The sequence below is a fragment of the Salvelinus sp. IW2-2015 genome, linkage group LG11 (assembly GCF_002910315.2).
Source record: "Salvelinus sp. IW2-2015 linkage group LG11, ASM291031v2, whole genome shotgun sequence".
Taxonomy (NCBI): domain Eukaryota; kingdom Metazoa; phylum Chordata; class Actinopteri; order Salmoniformes; family Salmonidae; genus Salvelinus; species Salvelinus sp. IW2-2015.
The window spans coordinates 12,435,089-12,458,412 of record NC_036851.1 but is presented as its reverse complement, the minus strand read 5'-3'; the positions used below and the strand labels follow the sequence as shown (position 1 = coordinate 12,458,412).

Here is a 23,324-nt window from a genome sequence, read left to right as displayed (position 1 = left end):
AACATGCCCAATACTGACCAATAAACTCTCACGTGGGCGTGGTCTGGCACATAAATACATAAATATCTGGCATGGTATTGTAACACACTCGATACACATGTTCAAAACACTATCAAGACTCAACAAATGCAACCACAAAATGGGCACATATTTATATCTCTTGATCTGTTTGAGTCAGAGTCATGAAATGTGGCCCACATGCTCAGGGATGTGAGTCTAGCTAACCTCTAGGGTATGGTTCTGTTTGGCCACATGGCGGCGCTGTTGGATGGCTGCTTGCGGCTATATTTTAAGTTGGAATTGGAAAGTAGAGTTGGCACCTTTTAAACTGGCAAAAACTGGACAATTTGCCAGCACCCCTTCTCTTTTCAAATGCATAATGTTTCTTCTTATTCGAGATTGAACATTGGGGGTTATTTAAACATTTGACCGTGACGCAATGGCAGAAATCAGACGGTCTGAGTGAAAATCGAACGTGACAACCCTTGAGTCAGTATTCAGTGAAAACGAACCTTATAACACTTTCCCACCCCTTGACCTCAGCCTGGTATATTGCTGATGGTGAATTGCACTATTGAAGACACTAAGGGATGCGATTTGATCATGTCTCAATTGATAAAGCAATACAGAGAAGTTTTTAAAGCAGTGCGATGAGAAATGCTATATGTTTTTTCTCCCTTTAAAGTTTAATGCTGGGTTTCACAGAGCATTGAAGACAAAGCCGCTGCTGTGGAGTACTCTGTCATGTTTGTTCAAGGGTTCAATCCATTTAATTTTCTTCCCTCTGCAACTTAGAGATCTCCAAAGCCCTTTGAAATGCAGAGTAAACAGTAAGGTCCTCTGTTGAAATACCTTTTGGAATTCCCTTGCGTTTTAGCGTTGCAAAGTGGTTGCCATAGAAACACTGGTGGATCGCCTATTGTGGCCTCTAACGAATCTCAAATCTGCAATTATTTAATGATTGATTGTAACTGCATGAGGTGTCCTGATAGTACCTGCAGATTATGCATGTTACAGCCTGTTCACTAACATCGGGGTACATAAGGTAATGAATGCTCACATCCAGCATAAAGTCATTTCCTCCACACCAGCTGTGTCTTCTGTAAATCACTGTCAGGCCATGTTTCCTTATCCCGATTAATAATAAAACATAGATTTCATATATTATAAATGCTAGAAAGTCAGCAGTCAAGGATGTGGAGCGAGAGCTTAGAGTGCACCTTGCCACAGACAGCTTTCTGCTGATGCCTTACAACAAACCCTCATCCACTGCCTGCCCCGCTCATTTTATCTCCAGAGTCATCTGCTACCACAGAAAACTGCAATGACCCCGCTTTAATTGAGTGAAGAAATTGAAACATATATCAGTAATTTCACCTAGATATATGGCTATGTACAGTTAATTGTTGTTAAATTTACAGCATTACATTCTGTTTGACATAATGAATTGAATGTTATTTTTTACACAAAATAGAGCCCCTTTAACCCCCNCCCCCCCCCCCAACAGCTCACTGTTCTGAAAGCTTGTAAACGTCACTCTGGGTTCAGGTTGATGGCCCATCTATGATTTCCCAATCTGGCTCTAAAGAAATATGCATGTGTGTCTATATACTGTGTAAATATGCCCAGCTGTTATTCTCTCATTATTCACGTGAAAGGCAATATATGAGCTTTATTTGACATTCTCCCTTAACGGTTTACTTTCCATCATTATGTGATGGTTGCATTCTTGGGCTGATGTACAAATGTTCTCATATATGATCTTGTGCCTCTCTGTCACAATCAATACTGTAGGGAAAATGGGACAGGGAAATGTACATGCACTATTTCTTTGAGAATTGGAAACCTGTTTAGTTGGAGGAATTTCCGCAATGAGAGCAGCCCTTATGGGAGATGACAGCAGTTTATTCAAATTGACTGTGGCTATATGAATACTGAAAAATACCTGTCACAATGCATTTATTTACCGTGGATGTGAATAAACCACCTAGACAACAGCAGAGGAGCAGTCACAACAGATGAACCCTGTTAATGTCCCCATTAGTTCAACACTGAGGGGATATTAACCAGTGTAATCAGTCTTGATTAGGAAATGGACTCTCGGAATGTTGATTGCGGTGGAAACTGAATATTGCAATTAGTAATTACAGCTGGTCAATGGCCTCAAAACTCTTTACCTCAAATGTTGAGTTCACTCCTTTGTTGATGTCTGAGATGGCAATTCATTTTCTTTTTCAATAATGTGATTTTCTATTGCGAGTTGTCATCGTGTCACCTTTCCAATTACATTTGAGGGTCCTTTGTTGTGACATACATGCTTTAAAAAGGATTGCTTGGATCAGCAGGTTATCACAAAAGTCTAAAACTAAATTCAGAGAGGTGGCAGTGGTCATTGCCTTTGTCACTTCCAGTGGTGTGATTTTTCATAGGTGAAAGATACATTGTCTGAACGATTTATTCTGTGCTCTTTCAGGCAGATGCGAATTACAGGGCGGCCAGCGCGGGGCTACACCCCCCTGAATGAAAGATGAGCCCCACTAAATGCAACAAAAGTACATCTTTGGGGGGTCTCTAAATAATGCTAATTGAACCATTCTCCTATTTGTTTAAAATGCAATTGTGTACTGCTACTATACAGTTGTAAATATGAAAAGAAAAGCTTATTCCAAATTAAACCAACACCCCTTCTAACATGTTTAAAAAAAAAWTTTTTTTATCCCATGTCATTAGTTACCAGAACCATAAAGTCAAAATTGGCTATATCATAAAAATGTATGAAAACAAAAATGTGCTTTTTAGTCTTAATTTAAGGTTAGGGGTAGCCATAAGGTTAGCAGTGTGGTTAATGTTAGGGTTAAGGTTTAGGTATAAAATCTGATTTTAAGAAGATACATTGTAAATATAGCCTGGTTTTAGCCATAAATATGATTAATAATTGTGGCTGTGGTAACTAGTGATGACCTCCCGGGACACTCAATTAATTCAGGCTACAAGAGTGTAGGCCTAAGGACAATCGCCAAATGTGACTTTTTGGTGTTTTGTAACAGATGTCTCTTTCCATTCATCAAATGGCGTGTGCACAGTGCATTGTTTGGATGCTGGAATTATTTTGGAGTGGACAAATATACGCAGCCTTTTTTAAGTGATTTGTTTGACAATCAGATGAAACATCATGATTGGTTGTGTTCATGCCAAATTAAAAGTGAATACATTTTTACCGTTAAATTACACTATTACACATAAAAAAATATAGAACCCCACAAATGTCACGGTATAATTCACACTCTGCTTTCAGGAGTTGTGGGAAGAGTTGTTTCTAATGCACAATCTGCAATGAGTCAGTAGACTCATACAGCGATGATTGCTGATTTGTTGAAGCCAAAGGAAAATTAATGGCAAATGTTACAAAAAGCATACTGTGCCTTCAGAAAGTATTCTTACCCCTTGACTTATTCCAAATTTTGTTGCAGCCTGAATTCATCCAAAATTCAGCCTGAATACAAAAAGGATTACATAGATTTTTTTTCTCACCCATCGACACACAATATCCCATAATGACAAAGTGAAAACATGTTTTTAGAAATGTTTGCTAATTTAGTGAAAATGAAATACAGAAATGTCTCATTTACATAAGTATTCACACCCCTGAGTCAATACTTTGTAGAAGCACCTTTGACAGTGATAACAGCTGTGAGTCTTTCTGGGTAAGTCTCTAAGAGCTTTCCACACCTGGATTGTGCAACATTTCCCTGTTATTCTTTTCAAAATTCTTCAAGCTTTGTCAAATTGGTTGTTGATCATTGCTTGACAACCATTTTCAGGTCTTGCCATAGATTTTCTAGTAGATTTAAGTCAAAACTGTAACTCGGCCACTCAGGAATATTCACTGTCCTCTTGCTAAGGAACATCCTGTGCATATTTGGCCTTGTGTTTTATGTTATTGTCCAGCTGAAAGGTGAATTAATCTCCTATTGTCTGGTGGAAAGCAGACTGAACCAGGTTTTTCTCTGGGATTTTGCCTATGCTTAGTTCCATTCTATTTATTTTTTATCCTGAAATACTCCCCAGTTCTTAACGATTAAAAGCATACCCATAACATGATGCAGCCACCACTATGCTTGGAAATATGGAGAGTGGTACTCAGTAATGTGTTTAAATTGGATTTGCCCCAAACATAACGCTTTGTATTCAGGACAAAAACTTTTTGCAGTATTACTATAGTGCCTTGTTGCAAACAGGATGCATGTTTTGGAATATTTTTGTTCTGTACTGTCAATTAGGTTGTTTTTGGTCCATCCTCAGTTTCTCCTTTCACAGTCATTATCTAACTGTTTTGAAGTCACCATTGGCCTCACGGTGAAATCCCTGAGCGGTTTCCTTTCTCTCCGGCAACTGAGTTAGGAAGGACGCCTGTATCTTTGTAGTGACTGGGTGTATTGATACATCATCCAAAGTGTAATTAATAACTTCACCATGATCAAAGGGATATTCAATATATATTTTTTGCCATCTACCAATAGGTGCCCTTCTTTGCGAGGCATTGGAAAACCTCCCTGGTCTTTGTGGTTGAATCTGTGTTTGAAATGCAATGCTCAACTGAGGGACCTTACCGATAATTTTATGTGTGGGCTACAGAGATGAGGTAGTCATTCAAAAATCATGTTAAACACTATTATTGCACATGGAGTGAGTCCATGCAACCTATTATGTGACTTCTTAAGCACATTTTTACTCCTGAACGGGTTGAATTATAGCCACGGGAATTAGGGGTGCTGAGGGTGCTGCAGAATATCCCCTCTGCCAAAAAATGTACATTATTTTTTCACAGAAATAGTGCACTGGGCTTTTCTAGTCTCGTATTAGCAGAATGATATAGCCGTCTGTGGCGGGGCCAGCTATGTTAAATTATTGCCCAGTTTAGCCAAAAAGAAAGCACTGAGCCATTATAGATAGAAGACAGGGTCCTTCCTAGTTAGTCATGACTGGCAGAGATAATGGAGTGGTTGGACATGTCAAATGATGAGTCCTGATTGGTCTGTCATGTCACAGGCGTCTGTCTATAGAGAGAATCTTTGCTACTGCCAATTTTTGGAAAGATACAGTGCCTTCGGAAAGTATTCAGACCCTTGGCTTTTTCGACATTTTGTTAGGTTTCAGCCTTATTCTATTTTTTTTTTTTTTTTTTTTATCCCCCATCAATCTACACATAATGACAAAGCAAAAACAGGTTTTCAGAAATTATGCACTTTTTTTAAACCCTGAAATATTACATTTACAAAAGTATTTAGACCCTTTACTCAATAATTTGTTTAAGCACCTTTGGCAGCGATTACAGCCTCGAGTCTTCTTGGGTATTATGCTACAAGCTTGGCACACCTGTATTTGGGGAGTTTCTCCCATTCTTCTCTGCAGATCCTCTCAAGCCATGTCAGGTTGGATGGGGAGAGCTATTTTCAGGTCTCCCCAGAGATGTTCGATCGGGTTAAATTCTGGGCTCTGGCTGGGCAACTCAAGGACATTCAAAGATTTGTCCCAAAGCCACTCCTGCGTTATCTTGGCTGTGTGCTTAGGGTTGTTGCCCTGTTGGAAGGTGAACTTTTGCCCCAGTCTGAGGTCCGGAGTGCTCTGGAGCAGGTTCTCATCAAGTATCTCTCTGTACTTTGCTCCATTCATCTTTGCCTCAATCCTGACTAGTCTCCCAGTCCCTGCCGCTGAAAAACATCCCCACAGCATAATGCTGCTTCCACCATGCTTCACCATAGGAATGGTGTCAGGTTTCCTCCAGATGTGACGCTTGGCATTAAGGCCAAAGAGTTCATTCTTGGTTTTATCAGACCAGAGAATCTTGTTTCTCATGATCTGAGAGTCTTTTGGTGCCTTTTGGCAAACTCCAAGCGGGCTGTCATGTACCTTTTACTGAGAAGTGGCTTCCGTCTGCCACCCTACCATGAAGGCCTGATTGGTGGAGTGCTGCAGCGATGGTTGTCCTTCTGGAAGGTTCTCCCATCTCCACAGAGGAACTCTAGAGCTCTGTCAGAGTGACCATCGAGTTCTTGGTTAAGGCTGACCAAGGCCTTTCTCCCCCGACTGCTCAGTTTGGCCGGGCGGCCAGCTCTAGGAAGAGTCTTGGTGGTGCCAAACTTCTTCCATTTAAGAATGATGGAGGCCACTGTGTTCTTGGGGACCTTCAATGCTGCAGAAATTTTTTGGTACCCTTCCCCAGATCTGTGGCTCGACACAATCCTGTCTCGGAGCTCTACAGACAATTCCTTCGACCTCATGGCTTGGTTTGTGCTCTGACATGCACTGTCAACTGTGGGACTTAATATAGACTGGTGTGTGCCTCTCCAAATCATGTCCAATCAATTGAATTTACCACAAGTGGGCTCCAATCAAGTTGTAGAAACATCATAAGGATGATCAATGGAAACAGGATGCACCTGAGCTCAAGTTCAAGTCATATAGCAAAGGGTCTGAATACTTATGTAAATAAGGTATTTCTGTTTTTTATTTGTAATACATTTGCAAAAATGTCATAAAAACGGTTTTCGCTTGGTCATTATTGGTTTTTGTGTGTAGATTGATGAGGATTTTTATTTAATTTAATCAATTTTATCATAAGGCTTTAACGTAATAGAATGTGGAAAAAGTCAAGGGGTCTGAATACTTTCTGATGGCACTGTATCGCTATAGACAACTGCAAAAGTGTTGCTAGAGCTCTCAGAAACATTGCTACCCTGAATTTAGCTGGCGCTACTGACAAAGCTCGCTCGGGAAAAGTTTAAGTAGACAGACTACTTTCTGGAGTACAATGCCATGTCGACTCACATGCATTTATATGTTTGGGTGGGGTGGGGATAAGGCTTAAGAGGGTGTGAACAATGTTGAATAGGCGTAAAGAAAGAATAGTTCTCAATATTCCACTTTATTTGGAACGGCAGCCAGACAAAATTAAACGGGACTATTTATATAATGAATATGAATTCTCGGGGCAGAAATGATAAAATATTAAAGCATTGGACCTCTCACTAAAGGCTTCAGTTAAATCCGAACTGGTTCTCTAGCAGATTAGTAAGAATGGCTCACCCCGTGTTCAAGAATGGCCTTTTTCCCTTCATTCAGAATACAACCTCTCATTTTCGGTTATTTGAAAAGGAAATAATCTCCAAAATATCACCATTTTTAAAACAAGCAATAGAAAGCTGATTGCAATTATAGTTTAATCCAACAGAAAAGACTGAACAAATATTAGAAAAAAATATTATGTTTAAACTCAAATATACTAATTGATAAAATACCAATATTTTTATTTTTTATTTTTTATAAAACAGTATAATCTTTGTAAATTATATAATAAATAGCACTAGTGGAGTTGTCACACATCCAGGTAACAAAAATATATTGAAAAGTCTGCTCTTTGCAAAATACAACCAACTGATTGCAGCATTAATGCAAAAATGGAGGAGGCCAAAGTGGAAAGGGGAGAATGTAAGGAACTTGTCTGTCGGTCCTGAATTAAAGATCAAAATTGTCTGAAGATAATTGTGATAAATAAAAAAGTATACCAGTTTCATTTAAGGATGAAAAAATTGAAAGCTGCACCATATAGGTTGCAAAATAGTTGGGAGATTCTCAATGTACCGATTTCATGGCACATGGTTTATGAACTGATTCACAAAATCAGTTAAATTGTTTTTCAATTTAAATGATATACAAAATTCTTGCAGTAAATAGAATGTTATATGTATGGGGGATACAACCATCCCAGCTCTGCAGATTTTGCTACAAAGTTACAGAATCATTAGATCACTTGCTTTGGTACTGCCCATATGCAGGTTTGGGTAGGTTACTTTATAAATGTAATCTGTTACAGTTACTTTGTAACCAAAATTGTATTCAGTAATGTAACTTTTGGATTATCCAAACTCAGTAATGTAATCTGATTAGATTTTGTTACTTTTAAATTACTTTCCCCTTAAGGCATTAGAAGAAGACAAAAATGTATGTTACCAATTGAACAACATCTATTGCAGGATAAATCAATGTTAAAGTTTCCCTAGCTGGCCATGTATGGATGTTCAATTTTACTTTATTGGGTTGGTTATGTAGGCTTCTTCTAACTTATCGCTTTCTACTACATATAATAATACGATTCAATTATATCTTTACATTAAAAACCAAAGTCTATCAGAATTTCAGTCATTGCAATAAATGTTATACCCCTTGATCTTCAAGAATAGGACTTGGAAATATGGAAGTATAGATTAGCCAAATTGTTTTACCTGAGCATAACCCCAAAACGAAGGACTTTTTAGCTGTTGTTTATGATTTTGTTGTCATGGAGGACTGATTGGGCTCATTGATTTGAAAAATAAATGCTGGCTCATGGAATGGCATGCTTTGAGCACTTTTGAAAAGTGCTATTTACACGTGAAAAATGAATGCCATGTGCTGCATTTGCTATAGGCCTATTGTTTACCTTTTTGTTGGTGACACTTTGATATCTTGATAATATGCAGCTGTTTAAAGGGCAAATCCACAGATGAAACAATAACAAAATGGCCGCAGAGCCTCTGTTTTGGTAAAAAGCTGAGGGATGGGCCTGGAGAAATGAACAGTAACCTATCTTAGATTAAAAGATAGAGATAAACAAAATTATTGTTTTAACCATGTTATGAGGCAATACAGTGTCTGTTTACATTTACAATGTTTACAAGTACTGAAGAAAAGCAAGCTTATATTTTGAGTTTTCATGGAGTATGACAGTTACACTAAGCTCATGAGGCATTTTATAAGTTCTATTCTTTAGAATAAAAAAATATACAGTACCAGTCAAAGGTTTGGACACACCTACTCATTCCAGGGTTATTCTACATTGTAGAATAATAGTGAAGACATCAAAACTATGAAATAACACATATTTAATCATGTAGTAACCAAAAAAGTGTTTAACAAATAAAAATATATTTTCTATTTGAGATTCTTCAAAGTAGCCACCCTTTGCCTTGATGACAGCTTTGCACACTCTTTGCATTCTCTCTGAGGTCCAACTCATCCCAAACCATCTCCATTGGGTTGTGGAGGCCAGGTTATCTGATGCATCACTACATCACTCTCCTTCTTGGTCAAATAGCCCTTACACAGACTGGAGGTGTGTTTTGGGGCATTCTCCTGTTGAAAACAAATGATAGTCCCACTAAGCGCAAACCAGATGGGAAGGCGTATCGCTGCAGAATGCTGTGGTAGCCATGCTGGTTAAGTGTGCCTTGAATTCTAAATAAATCACGGGCAGTGTCACCAGCAATGCACCCCCACACCTTCACACCTCCTCCTCCATGCTTCATGGTGGGAACCACACATACAGAGATAATCCGTTCACCTACTCTGCGTCTCACAAAGACATGGCAATTGAAACAAAAAGTCTAAAATTTGGACTCATCAGACTAAAGGACAGATTTCCACCAGTCTAATGTCCATTGCTCGTGTTTCTTGGCCCAAGCAAGTCTCTTCTTATTATTGGTGTCCTTTAGTAGAGGTTTCTTTGCAGCAATTTGACCATGAAGGCCTGATTCACGCAGTCGCCTCTGAACAGTTGATGTTGAGATGTGTCAGTTACTTGAACTCTGTGAAGCATTTGTTTGGTTGGAGGCTGGTAACTCTAATGAACTTATCTTCTGCAGCAGAAGTAACTCTGGGTCTTCCTTTCCTGTGGCGGTCCTCATGAGAGCCTGTTTCATCATAGCGCTTGATGGTTTTTGCGACTGCACTTGAAGAAACTTTAAAAGTTCTTGACATTTTCTGTATTGACTGACCTTCATGTCTTAAAATAATGATGGACTGCCGTTTCTCTTTGCTTATTTGAGCTGTTCCTGCCATAATATGGACTTGGTATTTTACCAAATAGGGCTAGCTATCTTCTGTATACCACCCCTACTGTACCTTGTCACAACACAACTGATTGGCTCAAACACATTATGAAGGAAATAATGTCCACAAATGTGACCCACCACCTGGATTCGATCTTATGCCGCAAAAATGTTAATGGTGTTTTTTACATTGGATAAAAGTAGAGGCTCAGAGCTACAAAATGGTATATTATACACTGCATTTTTGAGGAACAATGGGAAAGTAATTCTGCTTTGAAAGTTGACACATGTGTAAACTCACTTTTGAGAAAATGTCCTTTCAATGTTTTGGTATCTAGTGAAGAGCTCTTCTTTGTCTACACCCATTCATCATCGTTCACACCCCCTTAAGCTTTAGCCCCACCCATCTCGTTTCGCTCTCGGAGCGTTCAGAGCGCATACCTGATGCTCTGGCCAATGTTCTGTTTACCTCTGGATAACAGGAAAACAGCCTAACCAGCTCTGCTGGCAACAATTTCATTACGCTTTTTTGCCGACGTTTACTGACACCGGCCTTATTCAACGGGTGTTGCATACTTTAGCTAAGACCTGTAACTAGCTAGGTGAACAAGGAACCTAGCTAGATAAACAACGTGTAAGATCACACACGTCACGTAACGTTAGCAAGCGAGCCAGCCAGCTAACGTTAGCTAGTTAAACAACAATGAACGTAGTGCCAAATCATGTTGTTACTGCCCTGCATGAATCTGCTGGGAGCTAACCAACCATGTACAATGTTAGCTAGCTAACATTAGGCTCTAACTAGCAAAGCAAATTGCTCTGGGATACGAATAATAACGTCACCTAGGGAGCCAACCAGCTAACTTTAGCTAGCTAACCGTACACTTTAGCTTAAGACATGTAGCTAGCTAGGTAAACAATGAACCTAGCTTGGTAAACAATGTGTAAGATCACACACGTCACGTAACATTAGCTAACGAGTCCGGCAGCTAATGTTAGCTAGTTGAACAACAATGAACATAGTGCCAAATCATGTCATTACTACCCTGCATGAATCTTCTGGGAGCTAACCAACCAGGTTCAATGTTAGCTAGCTAACATTAGGCTCTAACTAGTAAGGTAAACGGTTCTGGTATACGAATAATAATGTCATACATGTAAAAAAAWTTTTTTATATATGGTGGATTGGAAATGATGCAGACAATTACGTTGATAGAAGTCACAATCTATCTGCAGTATTAAAGCTGATCTACCCCCTAAAAAGCGAGTGTGAATCTCAGCAAAATCATTCAAGAGCATTTTTCTCATACAGTACTTGTCTCCTTAAGCTGTCTTTATGCTTCACATGCGTAGATCTACACACACACATGTGCACTTGGGTGGAGTCGGATTTTTGGAGCAACGCACACGTTTTGGCTGATCCAGACTCCCAAATAACATTCACAAGGGGGCGACAGAGGTTTTCTTGTTGTCTTCTAATTTGTGTTGAAAGCAAAAGAAGAGTAACGTTCTCGTGTTGTCTTCAAGAGTCTTCCTCTTGCTAGCTAGTTGGCTAAGCATAGCCTGCAAGCTAGCTAGCCTTTTAGCTTCGCACATCTCATTGTGAAATAGTCGGGTTGATAATTTAAAAAAATATGCCCTAGCAAATATTCTTATACTTGCCATTTTAACCTACAATATTATCCCAGTTTGATATGCTGCTTGAATGTATTCACTTCCAGCTAGCAGCTGTTTTTACAATTTCAAAATAGCCTAGAATCACGTTGTTATCACTACTATATTTTTGGGTGATTCTAATAAGGATACAATGTTGTTTGGTTTACTGTGTGAACAGTTACTGATATTATATTTGGTTATCGATGCAAAATAGGCTACTTGATGCATGGCCTATACAGTATATATATAGTTCAGAACAAGGAACCGAGCGAGTTGGTGGTAAAATACAGCTTCATAGCCTACACAACACTGCCCCATGGCTACGCAATGAATTACATTTTGCATTCCAAATGTCATGGGGTGCAGGAATGGGGCACCAGGCTGCCAATCATTACGCACACCTGTTACCATCGTTACACGCACCAGCGCTTCTTTGGACTCACCTGGACTCCATTACTTTGTTGATTGCCCGTCCTATATCTGTCTGTTCCTCGGTTTGATCCCTGTGTCAGCATTATTGTCGTTATGTTTCCCCTGTTCAGACGCTGTCCTTGTTTGTTTCATGCCGGTTATTTATTAAATGTTCACTCCCTGTACTTGCTTCTCGTCTCCCAGCGTCTGACCTCACACGTTGCTACGCTCCGAATTTTCCATCTCCGTAGGGTATAAATTGGCCTTTAGTGGCATAACATGTTTATTAACTTTCAAAGCAGCATAACTTTCCCGTGTTTCCTCCAGCTACAGTGTATGATATACCATTTTGATGCTCTGAGACTACTTTTAAAAAGTGTGAAAAAAGAGAGGAGAGAAATACAGCCGCATATCTTATCCGCAGATACAGTAGCTACAGATGTACTGTTATAGACGGGATGAATAGAGTGTTGAGAGCAGCTCACTAGAATATGTCTCTTTATTTGCACAACGTTTGCTCACTAACCATCAATGCTCCATTGTGGTTTGTCCTTGAGAGAATCCTTTTTGTCTCTTGAGGAAAATGTTAAGTATCCATGTTGAATGGCTTTAGAATCATTTGTTTGCTCTGCATTGGTAAAGGGCTTTCTTTGTGTTTCCTTGATCTAAAAGGCTGGGAAATTAAGATTTTAGTTTGAACTATATATTTCTCGCAGATACCCTATAAGAAGTTTGTCACGCCCTGACCTTAGTTATCTTTGTTTTCTTTATTATTTTGGTTAGGTCAGGGTGTGACATGGGGGATGTATGTGTTTTGTCTTGTCTAGGTGTTTGTATGTCTATGGTTGCCTAGATTGGTTCTCAATTAGAGGCAGCTGTTTATCGTTGTCTCTGATTGGGAACCATATTTAGGCAGCCATATTCCGTTGGGTATTTCGTGGGTTATTGTCTATGTGTAAGTTGCCTGTGTCTGCACTTATTGATTATATAGCGTTACGTTCGTTTGTTATTTTGATAGTGTGTTTAGTGTTCTTCGTTTCGTTAAATAAATAAGAAGAATGTATTTATATCACGCTGCACCTTGGTCCTCCTCTCTTCCTCCATACAACGAACGTGACAAAGTTAGTTACAGGGTGCATTGCAATTAGCGTTAGCGCAATGACATAGACTTCCAGTCATTGAGTCAACGGTTATTAATTTAAAAACGCATCTGGGCAAAAATGGCATCTCTGCCTCAGTAGCACTAGCTACATAGCCTGTGAGAGCATTATTCACGTATGACTGGCTGTTTGTGGGATGAGCAGAGGCTGAGCAGAGGCTGTGGCCGAGTGAGGAGTGTCAGCCGCGAGCCACAGGGACGGGAGAGGATGGAGCTCACATTAATTCACACCTTAAACAGTCAGCCCAGCCCAGCTCCTTCTATCTCTCTCTCTTTCCCGTCATTGACTTCCCACTTTAATGATATTACTATGCAATTTCATGTCTCTCCAGTTTTTCTGCTGTTCACCCTCCCAGCAGTCCCTGGAGTATAGTGGGATCTATCTGTCGGGGTGGTTGCAAGCTTACCATCTTGTCTCTGATTGACTTTGCTTAGTGAGAGGGGTGCGCTCCTCGCTCTTATAGCCACAGTAGGTAACAAGGCATTATACAAGATAGATATCAATCAAATGACGCTGGAGAGCTCTGCTGAGGTTGTGTAACCAAGCAGGGTTATCCATACAATCTGTCACAAATGATGATGGAGTGGAGTAATAAGAGACGTTTTCCCAGTATCGTCTTTACAGTGAATGATTGGCTCTGGTCAGCCTCAGAGCTTAGAGCTGACTATGCATGGCCATATATCTGGCCACCAGTTTTTTTTAAATGACTGTCACATTAGCATTTAGGTTGCTATGTCAGTTAGCATTGGATATTTCACCTGAATTTTGCCAGCACTCTGTCTTGACATTCACATGTCATTAGGTGTGTACATTTGTGACAATTATGTTATAAAGATAACCACACTGAGAGGAGTAAAACAAAAAAAATCTGATCGGCAAACTGTAACAATTGCCATTTTGTCAAGAATTAGACAGTCAAACCCAAGGCTCCTATTGCCATGTTCTCACAAGCGATCTGTCAGGGGAAAGAGGAGGTGTAGCTTTTTCTCCCTTTCAACCCTATTGGCATTGATGGACATTTAATAAACGTGTTCTCTCTGCAAATAGAAACCCAGACCCAGACACTTGAATAGTTGCGCTCATGTGTCCCATTGTGTCTGACCGTGTCACTATATAGCTCCCCATTTTATCTTCCCTGGAATAGTGCTGAGCCTTTATGACACCTTCTCATTGTATGTTTAACCAAATCAGTGGCGTGTGTTCATGGATGCCAAGGGAAGCCAGGCTTCCCACAAAAACATTGACCAAGAAAAAAACATAAAATAATGTATCTTTTGTCTCTCTGTGTTTCATAATTTCCATTCAATTTGCAAGAGGCTGAATGTATCTCACTGGAGAAAGCGTCCGAGCGAGTGAAACATCGCCCCTCTGTCTCTGTATGTGTAGCCCATCTATCTGACGCTGTCTGGTCAAAAAGAGTATGATATTGTTGCCACACATATCACTGAATATAATGGAACCAAGTGAGCATTCTCCCTTGATAAAAATATCATAGAATAATAAGCAATGAGCTTTGAGCTAAACTGAGTGAGCTCAATTGTGAATGATCCAGGCACACCAACAACAACAAAAACGTGTCAAGGGAAGCCAGTTTGGATTTGGCTTCACACCAATCATATCAAAAGCCAAACGTCATTGACAGAAAAAAACTTGAATTGTTGCATCTCGTTATGTAGTTGTCTTCCGTTGTCTAGTTAGCTAGATAAAATTGTCACTTTCATAAATTAGCCATGGATGGAGATAGAGATTTGGAATTGTGGTTTTACTTAACTCTCCGTACTGGCCAATGATTATAATGGCGATCTGATCCAACCCTAAGTTCATACATTGTGCCTCTGACCTGAGAGGATGGAAGTTCAATATGTAGCTAGATGTTGTAGGCTAATGTTAGCTGGTTAATAGTTGCCCATGAAAATAAGTTAGGCTAGCAAGCATGCATTTTAGCCAGGTAGCTAGCCTAGTACAACAAAAACTAAGAGTGTGTATAGTATGACAGAGTCATAGGTTATTTCGGCAACATGAAAGAGAGGAGGATGGCATTGGCATTTCTCTACAAGCATTTCTCTACTTTTTCTACTTACGCACACACACACGTTTGTTTTACTATCCTTGTGGGGACCAAACAATTGATTCCCATTCAAAATCCTATTTTCCCAAACCCCTAACCATTAACCTAACCCTAACCTTAACCCCACACCCTAACTCCTAACCCTAATCCTAAACCTAACCCCTAAGCTTAAAATATACTTTTTCCTTGTGGGGACCGGCCAAATGGCTGCACTTCTCTTAATTTTCCTTGTTTTACTATCCTTATGAGGACATCTGATCCCCACACGGATAGTAAAACCAAAACACGCACAGAAATCAGTATCATGGACAGCCACATGATATTTAGCTTACCTTGATTGGACTAAATTGTTTTTAGAATCTTGGAGTTGTCACTTTATTAGACTAAGCGGAGGTGATTGATGATGTTGAAATGTTGAAGCTGAAATGTTTCTGGAATAGTGGAGGCAGCTCCTGTTTTCTTTGCGACTTGTGGTAACTCTTTGGTGTTCTAAATCAATAGTTGTTTAGTAGTCCAAAAATGTCAAAAACCTTAACTTGATTGACCATGCTGTAGGTCATATAACTTATTGTTACATGCAATATGCTTTGTGGACTCCACCGGACAGATGTTGCTTTCCGGTTTTGTGATGAAACACAAAGGTGTGGTTGGATTTATTCGGCCACTGTGTCTTCTTATTGTCTCGGTCGTAGACCTATATATAACGGTGTCAAGGCATATGAACTAAATGGTTATAAAGCAAACAATGCAATTATCACAACACATGGGTTGTAATATGGCTTTTTTTCCTGGCTTGGCTTCCCTAGTGATTTTATCGCTACTGAACAAAACCCATCAGCTGATAGCGGTCTACTCTGATATCAAAAAGAGACGAGATAAATTACATTCTGAGTACGGGGCATAACATGCAGTAAGGTTGCGGTAAATTCGGAATTCCTGAATTTAATTCAATTCAACCTATTAATTGAAATTTTAATTTTAATTGGCCACAAGAACAGGATGCAGAAATTGAATTGAATTTGAATTAAAGGAAGTAGAATTCAATTCAAACCAATTTAAATAAATTCCACTGAGACATGAAAGATACAGTATGTATCACATTCCTGTGAAAAATATTTTGCCAAAAGCATATGCCACCTCTTACTGAATACAGATTCCATTTTAAATATCAGTTTGATTATAACTCGAAGATGTCAAACAGTATTTTGTTTGTATTTTCGTCATGAGATGTTAGGTTGTTCCATTCTGCTTCATCCTTCCATTCTGGAGTGTTTGATCTAATGCATTCTGGGATATGAATTTTTTTATATTTAATAACATGTAAGTGAATTATGAATTATTATCCTACAAAATAATCTTAGAATGCTTCCACACAACTGTAATTATTTAAAACTATTTTTAGGAGGACAAGTTTCAAAAATGACATGCTTCAAGAAGATTAAACAAGGTATTGGCAACCATATAGTATGTCAAAATAAACATTCATAGTGATGTACAGTACCCGTCAAAAGTTCTGACACACCTACTCATTCAAGGGTTTTTCTTTATTTTTACTATTTTCTACATTGTAGAATAATAGTGAAGACATCAAGACTATGAATAACACATATGGAATCATGTAGTAACCAAAAACGTGTTAAACAAATCTAAATGTATTTTCTATTTGACATTCTTCAAGTAGCCACCCTTTGCATTGGTGACAGCTTTGCACACTCTTGGCATTCTTTCAACCAGCTTCACCTGGAATGCTTTTCCAACAGTCGTGAAGAAGATCCCACATATGCTGAGCACTTGTTGGCTGCTCTTCCTTCACTCTGTGGTCCAACTCATCCCAAACCATCTCAATTGGGTTGAGGTCGGGTGATTGTGGAGGCCAGGTCATCTGATGAAACACTCCATCACTCTCCTTCTTGGTTAAATAGCCCTTACACAGCCTGGAGGTGTGTTGGGTCATTGACCTGTTGAAAAACAAATGATAGTCCCACTAAGTGCAAACCAGATGGGATGGTGTATTGCTGCAGGATGCTGTGGTAGCCATGCTGTTTAAGTGAATTCTATATAAATCACTGACACTGTCACCAGCACAGCACCCCCACACCATCACACATCCTCCATGCTTCATGGTGGGAACCATACATGCAGAGATAATCCGTTCACCTACTCTGCGTCTCACAAAGACATGGTGGTTGGAACCAAAAATCTCAAATTTGGACTCATCAGACCAAAGGACAGATTTCCACCAGTCTAATGTCCATTGCTTGTGTTTCTTGGCCCAAGCAAGTCTCTTCTTATTATTGGTGTCCTTTAGTAGAGTTTTTTTTGCAGTCTCTTCATTAACACAGTTGATGTTGAGATGTGTCTGTTACTTGAACTCTGTGAAGCATTTATTTGGGCTGCAATTTCTGAGGCTGGTAACTCTAATTATCTTATCCTCCGCAGCAGAGGTAACTATGGGTCTTCCTTTCCTATGGCGGTCCTCATGAGAGCCTGTTTCATCATAGCGCTTGATGGTTTTTGCGACTGCACTTGAAGAAACTTTCAAAGTTCTTGACATTTTCCACATTGACTGACCTTCATGTCTTAAAGTAATGATGGACTATCATTTCTCTTTGCTTATTTGAGCTGTTCTTGCCATAATATGGACTTGGTCTTTTTCCAAATAGGGCTATCTTCTGAATACCCACCCTACCTTGTCACAACACAACCGATTGGCTCAAACGCATTAAGAAAGAAAGAAATTCCATAAATTCACTTTTAACAAGGCACACCTGTTAGGTGACTACCTCATGAAGCTGGTTGAGAGAATGCCAAGATTGTGCAAAGCTGTCATCAAGGCAAAGGGTGGCTACTTTGAAGAATCTCAAATAGAAAATATATTTAGATTTGTTTAACAATTTTTTGGTTACTACATGATTCCATATGTGTTATTTCATAGTTTTGATGTCTTCACTATTATTCTACAATGTAGAAAATAGTCAAAATAAAGAAAAACCCTTGAATGAGTAGGTGTGTCCAAACGTTTGACTGGTACTGAATGGAGTAAATGATCTATCTGAATTTAAATTATTTTCATTTAATTCAATTTGACTTCCTTTAATTCAAATTCAATTCAAATTCTGCTTCCTATGGGGTGTGGCCAATCCAAATTCAATTCAAATTCAAGAATTGAATTGGAATTAAAGACCAAGTCGCAACTCAATTCAGAATTGACCCCAACACTGCAATGCAGGTATCGAATTCGCTCTGGATGAAGACTGCACTGCCGGCACTTTTTACAGGAATCTATGGCTGCCTGTCCAGGGATCATTTGCCATGGTTAATTTAGTTGGCGCTCAGAGTGGATATTTCAACCGAGTACTCACAGCACCCCCAAGAGGGAGACAAGCACCGTACAGCATCAGAACAAAGGGGCTCCTTATTCCTCTCATCATTCCGCTCTCGTGCTCCTGTAGCTATCTTTCTTGTCTCTGCTCACACTCACACTGGAGACGAGGAACACTGTCTATCTAATTCCTCAGTGAAACAACAGCAACACACCACATGCATGCAGAGACTTGAATAGAGAATGTGTAGTGAGGGAAGCCCTGCACGTGTTTATTTTCTTTGAGTGGCTGCAGAAGTCTGGGGGTCTGCAGACTGCAGATGTGGGAATTACAGTACCTACCGACTGAAGGCTGAGCTGACAGTGACAGTTGGAGCACATTCTCTAGGTACAGGTAGACAAGCCTTCGCAGTTCCCTCAGTGTACCCTCTGGCTGGCTGAATCTCATTAACTCTGGTAATCACACTGGTTTTTGTTCTGGGTTAGTGTGTTTTTACTTCCACGTGTCCATTTATTCGTTGAATTCTGCATTTGAAAAACATGGAAGATATTAGAATTTTGCACAACAATTGGAATAACCTTTTACAGTATTTTAAGCTTGGGATTTCCCTTAACACTGCATAATGTAATGGTTGCTTTTAGTATGTGTTTTGTAGCGGTTTCATTCACACTAACAGTAGTGCATGTGTGCTGTTTTCCAGAGCCGACCATTATAACCACGCCACCGTCCACCCTGGACGTGACTGTAGGAGAGAGCATCGTGCTGCCGTGTCAGGTGACTCATGACCCGTCTCTAGAGCTCAAGTTCACCTGGTTCTTCAACGAGCAGCTGATCCACTTTGGCAACCACGGCGGATACTTTGAAAAAGTGGGCGGTGTAAGTGCATAAGCCTCCAAATATTCCCTCCCGATTCCCTCCCGGGGCCATCAAGCCGGCCATTTATAATCAAAGTGTCATGTCTGAGAAATGGTGCCGTATTACCTCGCTTTTACACCATGCTTGTCAGGAGCACTGCAATGCATAACGAATAGGAAGAAACACACATCTTTACTACACCGTGTTGCAGATTGCTTATATTTTATTTATGCCACTGCTCTCTCATGAAAATATGTCATTAAAGAGACATTGATTTTTCAACCCCTTCAGAAATTACATTGAGAAAGGTCAAGGGGTGAAGCTGGTGATACATTGCAACGTCGATACCGTGGTTCCCTTCCTTTGGTATAAGTGAGGTCATATTAAGTAGGGTATCCGCAGTGCAGAGAACGTTTGGAGCATGTGTGTTTATGTGTGGTGAAAATGTGCTGCACATAGTTTATTTTAAAATCACATTTACATATTCCCCATCCTTCCCTAAAACCTACCAAGCTCAAAGCTCAGATCATATGCCCCGTTTTGCATAGGTTTCCTCTTTCATTTACACTTTACGTTAACTACAAAACACTTAAAAGCTACTTTTTCATCTCCCCTGTCTGAAGAAGAGTGATGATAATCATTGTTTCAGAAGTGATTAGTAGGGGCATGTACATTACACTCTCTGGTCAGGTTGTCATGTTTTTCATTATTTTAATCGTAATCGTTTTCCTTTTACATGATAAATGACACCACCTGGAGTTACATACATTTGTAAGCTGTTTTTGCCACATCCAATTTAGCTTTTGCCACATCCAATTTATGACTGGTCCTGATTCCACTCAGTACTGGGCTGATTAAATGATGGTGTGAAAGTGGGAACTGCAATTAGAAATGGAATGGAAATAACTTGAGAACTTTACCTTTAAGCTTTGCTTGATCATTGAAATAATGAGGCCACTCTTCCACAGCTAAAATCAGCATGTGTATGAATACATTTGTGTAATAATTATAATTAAACGTAAGTGCTATGCCCGTCTCACATGTACAGGTATGCCGATAACCCTTTTAAAACATGGAAACAGATCACAGTTAAAATCCTAGAATTATAATACAATAATAGGCATACAAAGACCCTGAATAGTTTTTTTTTTAAATATACTATTTCTGCTCACATATTATTATTTCTGCTCAAGTCATCATATTTAATTTATTTTAATTACACGTTGGTAAAATGTTACTACAGTATATTAATCGTTGTGCTTGTGTATGTGTGTGTGTGCGTGCGCGCATGTGTGTCTGCACGTGTCCGTCCGTCCGTGCGTGTGTGTGTGTGTCTGCGCGTGTCCATCCGTCCGTGCGCGTGTGTGTGTTTGCGCGTGTCCATCCGTCCGTGCGTGTGTGTGTCTGCGCGTGTCCGTCCGTCCGTGCGCGTGTGTGTGTCTGCGCGTGTCCGTCCGTCCGTGCGTGTGTGTGTCTGCGCGTGTCCGTCCGTGCGTGTGTGTGCGTGCATGTTCTTGTTTGTGTTGCATGTTAGCAGCATTCCGCTGGGGACATCATGATTCGGAACATCCAGCTGAGACATGCAGGGAAGTACACCTGTGCAGTGCAGACCAAGGTGGACAGCATCTCCATCGCAGCAGACCTGGTGGTCAGAGGTACTTCTCTCTGTCTATACAGGACAAGCAATTTTTCATGAAAGATACCTTTATTTTGACTACCATGTATTGTTATTTAATAATAATGTAATACATGCTTATTTAGTATGATAAAGTATCATGCAATGTTAACACTTTCACAAATTCAATATGGGTTACCTTTGTAGTAGGCATTTGTCGATCTTGAAAACCTTGTAAACTCCACAGAACTGATCCTATGTTGGAAAGTCATTCTCATGTCCTTGAAAGGTCATTGAAAAATAATGGTAATAGAAAATGCAATTTGATAGGGAACAATCCCACCCACTCACTTGATTGGTTATCCATGGCAACAACAAAGCATTATTTAAGTTAGCTGTGCAGATTTGAAGGGGTCCCATCTGTGTCTTTAAGACTGAATGAGATGGATGCTAGTTAGTAGTCTGTGTTTATTCTCCATCATCCTGGACATGCCTCTAATTAAGATGTGAAGGCATTGTACTCTGTGAGATCAGTTGAAAAGATGGTCAGATAGAGACGTATTTCTCTCTCTTTTAATCTAATTAGACAGAAAAGCTCCCTGAGGTTTCACACCAAACTGATTTCACCAGCTGTACTCCTAGTGCTGAAGGCAGACAGTGATAAGGACACCACTGCTCTGCTCTGCCTTTTTTATACTTCTCTCTCTTTCGCTCTCCCTTTCTCTCTCTCTCTCTCTCTCTCGCTGTCTCTCCCTCTCTATCTCCCTTCCTGCCTGGTTGTGCACCATATCTGCAGGTCCCCCAGGCCCGCCCACCAGCATCCATGTAGAAGAAATCAGTGACACCACAGCCTCTCTCTCCTGGAGGCCCGGGCCTGATAATCACAGTCCAGTTACAACATACACCATCCAGGCCAGGACACCATTCTCCCTGGGCTGGCAGGCTGTGACCACAGGTAGGCACTTCAACCAGCTATTGCCTCATCAAAGCGTTATATAGGGGTCTGATCTCCATTTTCTCTTCTCCGTATGAGAGTATGGGCCTATGAGTGATTTTACTTCAATTCCAAATGGCTCTCGATTGTTCAGTGACAGGGTTCACTGCAGATTTACTTGACAGTAGGTGTTGTTGAAATGTGGATCCATTTCCAGAGGTCTGACTTACAGTGAATGGTGCTGTTTGAAAGCATAGAAAAGAGCCCCATACGAAAGTTTGGATGGCGGTTCTAGAGCAGGCTGTAGTTATGCATGTTTGGTACTGTTCCAATTATTTTGGGGAGGAGCCTGTTAGTTTGGGGAATAAATACATATTTCATATATATATATTGATACTGCATCTTTAAATGTGTGTCACTGTACAAGGCAACATCACTAGTGCCCAGAGTTTTTCTGACCAAACAGGGACAACCTTACCAAACCTGACCAAACAGGGACACTGAGTGAGGTCTACCCTTAAGGTTTTGTCTTGTGCGTGTGTGAGTGAGTACACCATGTGTCCTTCTGTGTAATTAGCCCCCTGCACCTGTGGAGTGTGCTCAGTGGGCCTGTCAGCCTAGAGGACACTCTCCTGCTACCTGCTTCATTCTGAGGGGAGGGGGCTGTTTTGTTTTGTGCCAGTTCCTGAGATGGTGGGGGGCCGCCGCCTGACAGCTACAGTAATAGACCTGAGCCCCTGGGTGGAATATGAGTTCAGAGTCCTGGCAAGCAACGCCATTGGGACCGGGGAGCCAAGCAAACCATCCAAACAAGCAAGGACTAAGGAAACATGTATGTACGGTATTCATTGAATCTCTTCAATTCTGCATGTTTTTAGTTTTTCTTATGTGCAGCTTCTTGCTATTAGTTTGTCTGGTATGGTGGGAAAAAGCTATTTCAATGTCAAAGAATCTCATCCGAATGTGTTGTTATCGTGTTATCTTTGATGGCTGGGGTCGACTGAGTTGAGCAGGATTACGATTACCCTCTGTTCCCCCAGCTCCGAAGGTCACACCAGCTAATGTAAGCGGAGGTGGAGGCAGTCGCTCAGAATTAGTGATCACTTGGGAGGTAAGCAAGCCGCTCACTCCAATACTCCCTCACCCATGGAGGGGAAGCCAGAAGTCATTATTCTCTAAGGAGTCAGGCCGTTGTTTCATTAATAACAGCAGACAGGCTTATTGTATGGCATTTCATTTTTAAGAACAGAGAGGCAATAACTGCTGCTGTCTCCCTGGGAGAGAGAAAAATGCCTTTGAGGTTTTAATAAGCTAATTAAACAGAATGATTCTTCACACAGTCACAGGCAACTTTTTCAAAGATTGCGCTTTCCTATCTTTTTCAGTCTTACAGTTCTTCTCAATCCCGTACAAGCGTTTTTTTTTTTAAACAATGT

General features: G+C 40.2%; 1 protein-coding gene across 3 annotated transcripts in view; it reads left to right on the top strand.

The window, feature by feature from the left end:
- cntn4 (contactin 4) overlaps positions 1-23,324 on the top strand; it is a 178,035-nt gene that overhangs the window by 146,715 nt on the left and 7,996 nt on the right. For 2 of the 3 annotated variants that reach the window (XM_023996147.1, XM_023996148.2), the window contains exons 13-17: positions 19,185-19,360; positions 20,874-20,994; positions 21,751-21,909; positions 22,571-22,720; positions 22,929-22,999. In XM_023996147.1, the coding sequence (XP_023851915.1) occupies positions 19,185-19,360; positions 20,874-20,994; positions 21,751-21,909; positions 22,571-22,720; positions 22,929-22,999 (677 nt within the window). The remainder of the gene's footprint in view (positions 1-19,184; positions 19,361-20,873; positions 20,995-21,750; positions 21,910-22,570; positions 22,721-22,928; positions 23,000-23,324) is intronic. The other variant, XM_023996149.1, reaches the window with a different exon arrangement.